General features: G+C 44.3%; 2 protein-coding genes across 6 annotated transcripts in view; one reads left to right on the top strand and one right to left on the bottom strand.

Moving 5' to 3' along the window:
• Positions 1-13245, bottom strand: part of cmss1 (cms1 ribosomal small subunit homolog) — a 443802-nt gene that overhangs the window by 282555 nt on the left and 148002 nt on the right. For 3 of the 4 annotated variants that reach the window (XM_038801755.1, XM_038801756.1, XM_038801754.1), the window contains 2 exons: positions 9586-9625; positions 1587-1642 (listed from right to left, as the gene is read on the bottom strand). Coding sequence is in view for 1 of the 4 variants with exons in the window: in XM_038801753.1 (XP_038657681.1) it covers positions 9586-9625 (40 nt within the window). In the remaining 3 variants the exon portion in view is untranslated. The remainder of the gene's footprint in view (positions 1-1586; positions 1643-9585; positions 9626-13245) is intronic. The other variant, XM_038801753.1, reaches the window with a different exon arrangement.
• Positions 1-13245, top strand: part of filip1l (filamin A interacting protein 1-like) — a 328667-nt gene that overhangs the window by 202322 nt on the left and 113100 nt on the right. The gene's annotated exons all lie outside the window — the stretch shown is intronic.

Raw genomic sequence — 13245 nt, 5'->3', positions numbered from 1 at the left:
ATTCCTCCCCCTCATTGGCCATTCCCTCCTGTGCCTGCAGATCCCTCCTCACTGACAACTCACCTTAAAATTATGTCCCCTCGTGACAGCCATTTCCGCCCTGGGGGAAAAGCCTCTGGTTATCCACTCGATCCATGCCTCTTATCACCTCTCTTCCTTAATCGCTCCAGTGAGAAAAGCCCTAGTTCCCTCAACCTTTCTTCATAAGACATGCCCTCCAGTTCAGGCAGCATCCTTGTAAATTTCCTCTGCAAACTCTCCAAAGCATCCACATCCTTCCATAATGAGGTGACCAGACCTGGGCACAATATTCGAAGTGTGGTGTAACTAGGGTTTTATAAAGCTGCAGCAATACCTCGCGGCTTTTAAACTCAACCCCCCTGTTAATGAAAGCCAACACACCATACGCCGTCTTAACAACCCTATCAACCTGAGTGGCAACTTTGAGGGATCAATGTACGTGAACCCCAAGATCCCTCTGTTCCTCCACACTTCCAAGAATCCTGCCTTTAACCCTGTATTCAGCATTCAAATTCGACCTTCCGAAATGAATCACTTCACATTTATCTATGTCCTCCTCGCCCCAGGGCTATACTTACTTTTGCCCCCCCACCCCAGAGGGATCCCCACGACTGAATCCCGTAATTAAAAAACTGTTCTAAGTCTCGCCGACGTGATGTCACGCTGGAAAGGTGGGAATATTTATGAAGGGGGGGGATCACATGTTGGGGAGGCCCGTTAATAATATTAAAATTTATTAGAATCCAATTAAATGAGGTTTCCACCCCTTGTGGGTATGAACTTTGTGACATCATCGGCAAGGAAAATCAGGAAACCTGATTCTCTCTGGATGTTCCGCCCCCATCGCCATTCTCTCTGACAGTGGTCGCAGACTGAAAATCGGCCAGCATGTAGTTGAAATCTGTAGGAATTTTTTTTTATTTTTTTATTGTAATTCTTTGTGTACTTTGAGGCACTGGAAACATGATACGGTACAATATAAATTCAAGCACTTCATTTTCTATGTCCTATTGTTTCGCTGATAAATACGATTGAATCAGTTGGTCAAGGGAAACCAAACTACAAAGCAAAAACCTATGAAAAATGAAACTTTGTCAGCAAGAAAGGGTTTAATGTGTTTCGGCAAACAAGAATTTAGTGCTATACGATCCAACTTTCATTCACGCATCTTTCATTCATGCACTCTCTCCAATAAACTTTTTTGTAGTCTTCCCAAAAGCAGAAAATCTAATGTGCTAAAAGGGACTACAAACATTAAAAGCATATCATGTTACCCAACTGATGGAAATTAAAAAATATATAAACATGAGCATAAATAATTAGACTATTTTCCCACCAACAGTTGTCAAGGGCCACAAATAATCTTTTCCTACTTGAGATTGTAAACTGGCTACATTTCCCTGAGATACTGCATGTTCCACATTTCAGTGCTATTTTTGGAATTAACTTGTACATATTGGCACAAAATCCCAGTATTGAGTCTGCATGTTCAAACAGTTTCTAAAAATACGGCAAAATTGGAAATTATTCCCCAATTAAATATGGTCAATTCATGTATGCAGTACCTTTTCTTGTTGCTGTGTGGCAGAGTACAATCTTCTTTCTCGTTGCTGTCAGCAGTCTGGAAAATTAGAACATTACTTTCATGTGACTGTTACACAGAATCAAATGGCATGAAGCAAACAGCAGAGCATGAAATTGGGGTAAAGCGCCTGATCAATAGCAAGGATTGCTAAGGGATACGAAGACATTGGTCTGCCCTTGGCCCACCAAATGTTTTTCAATCTACTTTCATAAACATTGGAGGAGTGCACATGAAGGTGTGTACAAAAGACACATTATCCACTTCAGATCACAAAGTGGAGTTGGTGGGGGTGGAAGGAGGCTCCACTGATAAACCCCTGGGTTATGCTATTGCTTAACTAGACATTATAGCATTGTCACAGCACAGAAAGTGGCCATTCAGCCTGTGGCTTCTGTGTTGGCCGTCTGTAGGAACAATTCAGGTAATGCCATTACTCGCCTTTTCTCCATAGGCCTGCACAATTTTTCTTTTCAGATAATGATCCCAATTCCTGTTGAACGCCTCGATTGAACCTCCCTGCGCCACATTCTCAGGCAGCGCATTCCAGATCCTAACTACTTGCTGCATAATTATTTTTTCTCATGTCACCACTGCTTCTTCGGACAATTACATTAAATCAGTGCCCTCTCATCCTAGATCCTTCCACCAATGTGAACAGTTTGTCCCTATCTGCTCTGTACAGACCCCTCAGCATTTTGAAGACTTCTAGCAAATCTCATCTCAACATTCTCTTCTCCAAGGAGAGTAGTTCCAGTGTTTCTAACTTACATGTGTAACTAAAGTTCCTGGTCCCTGGAACCATTCACATTTTTTTTTCAAAAAATCTACTTTATTCATAAAATCTATAATAAACATTACAGAACATTTCAAATTGTCTTGACTGTACATTTCCATCAAAGTTACACATTCCCTTCACTTTCTTCCATTCAATTGGGATGACATTACACACATATCCCTCTTTACGTTACAATTCTTTCTTAAATATTTACATTATCATATTTCTTTTATACATTGGAGTGTTAATGAGCCAGACCAAGGGGTTTTACATGGTTACCCACCCCTCGGTGTACATTTGTTGGAAGACCTTACCAGTGGTCTTTCCCCATTGCGCCTTGGTGGCAGCTGCCCCAAGCTTGAGTACGATCCTCAGCACGTAGTCCTGGATCTTGGAATGTGCCAGTCTGCAACACTCGGTCGAGGACAATTCTTTGCACTGGAAGATCAGCAAGTTTCGGGCAGACCAAAGAGCGTCTTTCACCGAGCTGATGACCTTCCAGCAGCAGTTGATGTTTGTCTCGGTGTGTGTCCCTGGAAACAGGCCGTATAGCACTGAGTCCTGTGTCACAGAGCTGTTCAGGATGAACCTTGACAAATACCACCGCATCTCTCTCCAGACTTTGTTTGCGAAGGCACATTCCACAAGGAGGTGGGTGACCATCTCATTTCCCCCACAGCCACTCCAAGGGCAGCGTTCACATTACCAGTACCAAACGGTGCTTGCCCGAGGTCTCTGAGGTGAAGGGGTGGAATCTCAAAGCCTCAGATACCTCGGGAATCTACACATTAGAGAGAGACTAGCTGCCTCGCTCTAATATGCAGATTTGCTAAAACTGCGTTGAATCTCACGAGGCGTTGTGAGCCGAGTAGATCCCGGGAGCGGGGTTTCCCAGCTTTCTACGGCCACGCCGCGAGCTACTCATTGGATCACGGCCATTATGAAGAGCTTTATCAAATGTTTTCTGATAATTCATATATCTAACTTATGTACACAATATTTTCCTCATAACTGTGGTTAAATTACTCATGCATGATCTGCCCTTAAAAGTTAGGCAGTACAAGGGGCCTCGTGAACTTATTGAAACATGAAAGACTCTGAGGGGGCTTGACAGGGTGGATGTTGAGAAGAGGTTTTCTCTTGTGGGGGAATCTAGAGCTAGGATGCACAGTTTAAAATTAAAAGGTGGGATTCTCTGACCCCCCGCCGGGTCGGAGAATCGCCAGGGGCGACGTGAATCCCGCCCCGCCGCCAGCTGCCGAATTCTCCGGTGCCAGCGGGGATCACACCGTGCCGGTCGGGGGTCGTTGGCAGCACCCCCCCTCCGGCAATTCTCCGGGCCCCAATGGGCTGAGCGGCCATCCGTTTTCGGCCAGTCCCGCCGGCGTGAAATGGACATGGTCCATCACGGTGGGACCTGGCTTGTCGGGCGTCTACCGGAGTCCTCAGGGGGTCGCGGGGGGATCCGGCCCCCGGGGGGGGGGGGGGGGGGGGGGCATGGTGGCCTGGCACGCAATCGGGGCCCAACGATCTGCGGGCGGGCCTGTGCCGTGGGGGCACTCTTTTTCCCTCCGCACCGGCCTCTGTAGGGCTCCGCCATGGCCGGCGCGGAGAAGAAACCCCCTGAAAGCTACTCATTGGCTAAAAACACCAATCCTCTAAAAAGAGCACAGAGATTTCACAGTGTGTCTATCAACTTCCAGGAACTCAATCTCCAAGAGATCACTCACTGCTACAAGGGATTTTTCCTCATCACTATCTTCTTGGCAGAGCCAATTCTACTGTAGTACCTTCTGCCACCTTTGGCCTTGCTCCTTGAAGAACCAAGAGATTTGTAACTCCAATCACTATGTCAGGCCCAGTGGATGGCGTATCTGTGAAAGAAAGGAACTGACTTCTGATTGGTATAAACCTCCTCAGTTTCTGAAGGCTGAATTTCCACTGCTTATAAATTAAAGATTGAAGATGGTTGCATGAAAGACAATGAGTCATTCAAATGGTGGGTATCATCTGTTTGTAGTAGGATTCCTAGAAGTATGTCAACATTGCCACTCAGTAAGGATGCCACTCAAGAAGGATTCACTTTGATCGTGTAGTCAGAATGGATGATTTGTCGCATTGTGTAGTAAGAGCAGCAATAATCCTGCCTTTAATTTTTAAAAATAAATTTAGAGGACCCAATTGCACGTCCTCCCGCTGTGTGCGTGGGTTTTCTCCGGGTGCTCCGGTTTCCTCCCACAGTCCAAAGGTGTGCGGGTTAGGTGGATTGGCCATGCTAAATTGCCCGTAGTGTCCTAATAAATGTAAGGTTAAGGGGGGGGGGTTGTTGGGTTACGGGTATAGGGTGGATACGTGGGTTTGAGTAGGGTGATCATGGCTCGGCACAACATTGAGGGCTGAAGGGCCTGTTCTGTGCTGTACTGTTCTATGTTCTATGTTCTGTAACGCACTGACAGTAACTCCCAGCTCAGTAACCAGAGATAACCCACTGACAGTAACTCCCAGCTCAGTAACCAGCGATAACCCACTGACAGTAACACCCAGCTCAGTAACCAGCGATAACCCACTGACAGTAACTCCCAGCTCAGTAACCAGTGATAACCCACTGACAGTAACTCCCAGCTCAGTAACCAGAGATAACCCACTGACAGTAACTCCCAGCTCAGTAACCAGAGATAACCCACTGACAGTAACTCCCAGCTCAGTAACCAGAGATAACCCACTGACAGTAACACAGCTCAGTAACCAGAGATAACCCACTGACAGTAACTCACAACTCAGTAACCAGCGATAAGCCACTGACAGTAACTCCCAGCTCAGTAACCAGAGATAACCAACTGACAGAAACACAGCTCAGTAACCAGCAATAACCCACTGACAGTAACTCCCAACTCAGCAACCAGCGATAACCCACTGACAGTAACTCCCAGCTCAGTAACCAGCGATAACCCACTGACAGTAACTCCCAGCTCAGTAACCAGAGATAACCCACTGACAGCAACGTCCAGCTCAGTAACCAGTGATAACCCACTAATAGTAACACAGCTCAGTAACCAGCGATAACCCACTGACAGTAACTCGCAGCTCAGTAACCAGCAATAACCCACTGAACATAACTCCCAGCTCAGTAACCAGTGATAACCCACTGACAGTAACACAGCTCAGTAACCAGCGATAACCCACTGACAGTAACTCCCAGCTCAGTAACCAGCGATAACCCACTGACAGTAACACAGCTCAGTACCCAGCGATAACCCACTGACAGTAACACAGCTCAGTAACCAGCGATAACCCACTGACAGTAACTCCCAGCTCAGTAACCAGCGATAACCCACTGACAGTAACTCCCAGCTCAGTACCCAGCGATAACCCACTGACAGTAACACAGCTCAGTAACCAGTGATAACCCACTGACAGTAACTCCCAGCTCAGTAACCAGTGATAACCCACTGACAGTAACACAGCTCAGTAACCAGCAATAACCCACTGACAGTAACTCCCAGCTCAGTAACCAGTGATAACCCACTGACAGTAACTCCCAGCTCAGTAACCAGCGATAACCCCACTGACAGTAACTCCCAGCTCAGTAACCAGCAATAACCCACTGACAGTAACACAGCTCAGTAACCAGCGATAACCCACTGACAGTAACTCCCAGCTCAGTAACCAGCGATAACCCACTGACAGTAACTCCCAGCTGGGTCACTGTCTGTGTGGAGTCTGCACGTCCTCCCGCTGTGTGCGTGGGTTTTCTCCGGGTGCTCCGGTTTCCTCCCACAGTCCAAAGATGTGCGGGTTAGGTGGATTGGCCATGCTAAATTTGCCCGTAGTGTCCTAATAAATGTAAGGTTAAGGGGGGGGTTGTTGGGTTACGGGTATAGGGTGGATACGTGGGTTGAGTAGGGTGATCATGGCTCGGCACAACATTGAGGGCCGAAGGGCCTTTTCTGTGCTGTACGTTCTATGTTCTATGTTCTAATTCATTTTTTCCAATTAAGGGGCCAATTTAGCGTGGCCAATCCACCTAGACTGCACATCTTTGGCTGTGGAGACGAACACACTCAAACACGGGGAGAATGTACAAACTCCACACAGACAGTGACCCAGAGCCGGGATCGAACCTCGGACCCTCGGCACCATAAGGCAGCAATGCTAACCACTGCGCCACTGTGCTGCCCCAATCCTGCGTTTAATTGGAAGGTCTATGCCATGTGGACCTTGTAATTTGGTGTCTAATGAATGAAGGATTTGAGGTTGCAGTGAGATCATCTGCTAACATATTCACAGCAGCTCCAGCATCAATTTTAAAGGTGGTATCCAAGCCTGAATTTGCACTGTAACACCAATAATCTGGATTAGGACTATCAACTTCCCCTCGGAACTCTGTAATGTAGCCTTTATCTTGATCTTCCACTTCTTGTCGAATATAAAACTTGCCTTCCACCTTGATTAAAATTGCTTGATTTGCCGAAATGCTTGAAATGTCCAATTTTGCCATACTGGACCAGTATGCTGGGCAGTTCTGGCATCAATGCTGGGTTTTCCATGCCACAACGCAGACATCTCAAACGGTTGTCGTCTTTGAGTTTCCTGTCCCTTTGCCTAATTTAGCAGGCTTTCATGTGGTTGGGCCGCTGCCTGTGGAGTAATGTGAAACCTCGGAGTTGGTCGAATTATAGACTGGTTTAAATTTTCAGAAGCTCAGCCTGCCTTGTAAACCGGACTGCTTGATCCAAAGTGAGATCATGTTTGGTCAGCAGAAAGGTCAGAGCGTTTTTCTTCCTAGACAGCCAACAGATAGCTCACCCTTCAGCAAGAACTAGCTAGACAATATAGGTCAGTTAGAAATAAATCAATCAATTCCCAGGTCATTACGGCTGCTGGTTAAAACGTGCTTGTTCGATTATCAAGTTGGTTTTAAGAATATTTCAAAGACTGAAGTTATCCCTTGCACGCCCTGCCTTAATAAAGCCTTGTCTGCTACTGGGCCCACTGCATAAAGAAAGGAACTGACTTGAACATGTTGCTCTTTGTCATGATGCTGTTCAATACTGTAGAAAATGGCATCTCCATATCTTCCATTGCTGGCCTCTCTGTAGGTCCTCGAGGCAGTCAAACGAGTGGAGCAAGGGCAGGTTGCTCAGCCGATATGGTCATCACTACCTCTCTCCAGTGTGCTTCCTCCACCTGCTGATTTGTCGTGAGCTGCTATCAAGGTGTTCTCCACTCTGTGTCCATTAAGGTCTCCACAGTTGCCACCATGTTCTGACATGGTCCTTCTATCTTGGACTCTCAGCATGGGACTTGGCCAGTAGACCGACTGTAGACATACCCTGGTACCTGCTTAACACTTGTTTATTAGCACCCACCAAGGAACTCACAAAGGTTCCTTATGCAGCAACTTTCAAATCTATGACCAATAACATCCAAAAGGACAAGGGCAGCAGACACCACCTCTTGGAAGTCTCCCTCCAACACACTCACCATCCTGATTTGGAAATATATCACTGTTCCTTCACTATCGGTGGGTTTAAAATCCTGGAACTCCCTCCCTAATAGCACAGTAGGTGCACCTACACCACATGGACTGCAAGAAGTTCAAGAATGCAGCTCAGCACCACCTTCTCAAGGGCAGTTAAGGATGGGCAACAAATACTGGCCTAGCCAGCGAAGCCCACATCCGATAAAAATAAAGAAATAAGGCCAGCCGGTGAAGCTCTGCAGCTTCATGGCACCGAGGTCCCAGGTTCGATCCCAGCTCTGGGTCACTGTCCGTGTGGAGTTTGCACATTCTCCTTGTGTTTGCGTGGGTTTCACCCCACAACCAAAGATGTGCAGACTTGGTGGATTGGCCACGCTAAATTGCCCCTTAATTGGAAAAAATGAATTAGGTACTCTAAATTTATTTTTTTTAAATAAAGAATAAATAAAAACACACAATGTTAACAGGTTACAGAATAGGCATGTTTGCTCCTGGGCACGGTGTTCCAACCTCTCAAAATAATCTAAAACATTATTGACTTAATGTTAGTGATACATTATCATCTCCATCATATATTAGCATATCCCATCTGTTAACCCTTTATACTATCACAGGAGAACAACATTGCATCACCTACTCGGAGTCACATTGCTTTTTCCAATTTTTTCTTCAAATTGTACATGGCAAAATTCAAATGGGACATTCAGAACTGAAAACTTCCACTGATAGTGATTTGTTCAGTTAGCATATTGCATAATATGACTTCAATTATTCATTTTTTTTTAAATTGATGTGCAGCAACCGAGTAACTTGTGAGTGGGATGACAGTTTCAATCTGAGGTTATGACAGACACAGAGCTTCTTTGAAATCATTTTTCCACTTTTTTGTTTAATTTTTAACATGGTTTACATTTAACTGAGTTTATAATATAAATTACAAAAAATGGATGAGTCATAGGACTGCAACTTAATGTTGACCTTCAGAGGCTATCCATGTACCACGGGAGAGTCACTCGCAAAGCTAATGAAACTCCAACTGCAATTAATTCCAGCGTTTTTCCACTGCCAGCTATCTATAAAGGGTGCCTAATCTGGAGGGTAATCTTCCTTCTTTGCATGAAAACACCCCCCACATAGTGAAGAATTAAACCCAGATGAGATGATGTTAACTCTTCAGGCAATTTGATACAGATGACATTATAATGTTACCCCCATGACCTTCCTTTCCCAGTTCATATGTACAATACCGAGACATCTTCCCTGAGGTGGTGCGCCAGTGGTGCACTTTTATTTGATGAAAGCTCAAGCGTAAGAAGAAATTAATTTAAAAACAGCTAACATGGGACAGCATGATAGCACAAGTGGATAGCACTGTGGCTTCACAGCTCCAGGGTCCCAGGTTCGATTCCCGGCTTGGGGTCACTGTCTGTGCGGAGTCTGCACGTTCTCCCCGTGTGTGCGTGGGTTTTCTCCGGGTGCTCCGGTTTCCTCCCACAGTTCAAAGACGTACAGGTTAGGTGCATTGGCCATGCTAAAATTGCCCTTAGTGTCCAAAAAAGGTAAGGACGGGTTATTGGGTTACGGGGATAGGGTGGAAGTGAGGGCTTAAGTGGGTCGGTGCAGTCTCAATGGGTCAAATGGCCTCCTTCTGTACTGTATGTTCTGTGCTCCATGTTCTATTTAGAAAGCTTTTCAGAGAAACCTGACAAGAAATAAACTCACAGGTGGATGGATGGGTCTTTTCCAACAGATGTTGCCGTTGCTAGAATAGAGACCAAAAAGAAGCATTTTAATACTTTATAAAGCTTCCGTAACCATAATAAATATTATACAATAACTAATTACTACAAATAGAATGTTCCCATTTCAGATTTCAATCAAGAGACTGACTGAATGTGACCCGGAAAGAGGCGGTAAACTACACGTTGCTCAAAACACCTAAATATAAAACAAAGGTTCCCAGGTATCCATCAAGTTTGACTGGTCAATCCAAATGGTAATGGAGATTCTATCTTACATTATCAGTGAAAATGTTGCACAACATCCCTTAGTTTCCTTTACCTGCTCAGTAATGTAACATGCACCAATTACTCATTATTCTAATGTTATTTAGGCAAGGGATTAAGAGATCTCAGTGCATCATGTTTTTCTTTAGCCATAATATTACCACATGCACATGTTCCGAAAGACACAAACGCTAAGTTGAGGTTTGAGAAACACTTTTGCTCTGTGAGTGCAACTCCAAGCTCCTTTGGCATCCACCTAACAGAACTTTTGTATCAGACTCATGCAGAGGAAGGAACAGTAATTTCCTGCCCAAAAGGAAATCAAGGAGCACCTCAGGCAGGAATTTTAAATATAGTTGAGGGATTGCAACTCTCAGGCCATATTTGATATATCTGCTAATGAGCACGGGAAACTTGTTAACTTACCCAACGAAACAAAGCCCCAATTGGAGAGATGTTTGTGTCAGAAAAAGTTAACAACAATCCAGAAACTGACATTGAGAAATATAGCTTATGCAGTAGTGGCTTTAAGCCTCAGCAGACATTAAGACATTTTACAAAACGGATACAAAAGATGTCTGCCCAGAGACACTTCCCTGAAGATATTGAGACGGTTGCCCTGGTTACATTTTCTTGAACATAACTTAGCTTTAAGCTGTGGTTACTAAATATTCTAAACCGTAAACAAACTTTAAACACATTATTGTCGAGAAGTGTGTATGCGTGGTGACAGGATGCAGATCATATATAGCTGGCACCAAAGCAGTAAACAGATCCACAACACTCAATGAAGCTAAAGTCCCCCTACCTCCCAGACTGACCAGTGCAGTCCTAAATTTTGTTCACTGGTAAATTCTTTCCTTGGCTGATCCTAATTGCCCTTAAGACAGTAAATCTGGATTACTGGGAAACAGAAATCTTCCTGTCTGATACTTTTACTGATCTGAATTAATTTTTTTATCCACGGAAAGAATTTGGAAATGATTATGTTTAAGGGCTGTGTTATGAAAAAAAAATGAATTGTACAAGATTAAAGCGGGAAGGCCGCAGACTAAGGATATTTGAGGTGTAGGCCGAAACCAGACATGTGATTTTATGAAGTTGTTCACTTCACAGCCTGCATCAAACTGATGCTGTCAATTGGCCTACTTCAGATCTGTTAGCAAGGACAACCAGCATTCATTTTGAGAGAGGCAGAAATTTATTTTTTAACTTCATAGCCCAGGAGAGGTTGGCGGGGGTAGGTTGGGTTTATTGACAGGCCCGCTAGCAAATTAGTACTCAGAAGTTGGCACCTCACTCTCTTTGGCTGTGAACACGAAGGATTACTTTTAGAACATGTTTTAAGGAAGATGCTCAGGTATAAAGCCCTGGGCCTAAAGTTAAAATCTAAATAATATGCCAAAGATCATTTTAACAATTAGCAGTAGTTCTGCCAAAAACAAGTTACCTAACAGATGGAGCAATATGTACAATTTATTAATTTTTCCATATTTGAAGAGAGAATAAGCAAGACTGAGACTTGGAATTAACTGTTACAGTATGTGTTCACTTCCTGTCTGTTGGTTTGTATCTGGCCTTACTGAATCTATTTCCGTATCTTTGAAGAGATTGAAGAGGCCACATGAGGAACATGACATTGAAAATCATAATATCCTGTTGATGTCACAAGGGCGGTCCTCCTGGCTACACTATCATATAGTAACATATTGGACAATCTATAAAGGTGATCAGATCAGTCATGATTGCATTGAATGGCGGAACAGGCTCGAAGGGCTGAGTGGCCTACTCCTGCTCCTAGTTCATATATTAGTTTCTACGTCTGGTTACACCAGTCAAGAAAAGGTCATTTATTGGATCAAACTTGTCTTGTCTACAGTCCAGGTACCTCCATCTCATCTTAGGCCTGACTAAATGTGTTTAAACTCCTGAGATAGGTAACTGAAAGAAACTCCAAAATATTTAACTGAACTGAAAATAGTTTGGTGAGTTACTTTAAAAGATAAGTCAATTCCAGGTCCATCATCTTTCACACACTAATGAATCATTTTGATCAATACAACTTAGTTTTATATAGTACCTGATGTAGGAGCGGTTTCAAGACCTGTGTATTGAGTCAGCTTCCATGTGGGGTTATTCCCTGTGGCTCAGCTCAGTACAGAGAGGAACAAAACACCGCAACCTGGACAAGATGGCTATTTAATCAAGCTTGTTATGTGCACACGGAGAACAGACTAGATATCGGCCAAAACCTGTTCTGCCGAACAAAGACCCGAACACTGTAATTATACAACGTTCAAAAATCAATAGCCCTCCCCAGTTGGACGCAATCTAATCCCTGAAGCTGCTACTTTTAAACTTATCCAATAGAATTGCAAGCAGTGTTTAAACTTCACCCAATAGAGTCGCAGCACCTCATCTTGACAGCTGGGTACAATCCCAGCAGTTTGCTGACTGTGAGAATCAGAACAACAGAACCAGCACCCTGAATTGTTTCACAAAGACAAGATGTCAGAAGTAATGTCCTTTTGGTCAAGTTAGCTTGATCCTAAATCCCTTTTGATTACTTATTACTGGTATGTCCTAAAAATACATGTTTAATGGTGAATAATGATTACTCAGTCCTATAATTCATCTCAATCCTTAATAAAAACAACTTATGTAAAACTACTCCAGTGGCATGGTAACGATTCAGTTTTAAGAGGTATCATCGCTGACCCCCCCCCCCCCCCCTTCAGTACCTTTAACATAGTAAAGATCACAAGGTGCTTCACAGGAAAATAAGATAACACAAAATTGACAGGGAGCCAAAGAAGGCAATGTTAGAACAGGTGACTAGAGATTTTGTCAAAGAGGCAGGTTTTAAGAAGAGAGAGGTGGAGGGAAAGAATTTCAGTACTTTGAGCTTAGATGGCTGAACGTATGGCCGTCAATAGAACAAGAACCATAGAGTCAAAGAATTGGTACAGTGCAGCCTATCAAGTCTGCACCGACCCTTTGAAAGAGCACCCTACCTAGGCCAACGCCGCAGTCCTACCCCCACCTAACCTGCACATCTTTGAACTATGGGAGGAAACCGGAGCACCCGGAGGAAACCCATGCAGACACTGGGAGGACGTGCAAACTCCACACGGACAGTTACCCAAGGCCGGAATTGAACCCGGGTCCCTGATGCTGTGATGCAGCAGTGCTAACCCCTGTGCTACCGTGCCACCCCAATAGTTTCATTTTAAAAAAGGAGGATGTATAAGAGCTCCAATTTGGAGGAATGCAGTTCTCAGAAGGTTGTAGGACTTCAGGAAGTCACAGAGACAGGATGGACTGAGGCCATGGGGGAATTTGAACACGAGGATGAATACTTTAAAATTGAGGTATT

The sequence above is a fragment of the Scyliorhinus canicula genome, chromosome 7 (genome assembly GCF_902713615.1).
Source record: "Scyliorhinus canicula chromosome 7, sScyCan1.1, whole genome shotgun sequence".
NCBI classification, from domain to species: Eukaryota; Metazoa; Chordata; class Chondrichthyes; order Carcharhiniformes; family Scyliorhinidae; genus Scyliorhinus; species Scyliorhinus canicula.
The sequence above is the reverse complement of the archived record's forward strand: the minus strand, read 5'-3'. Positions and strand labels throughout refer to the sequence as shown.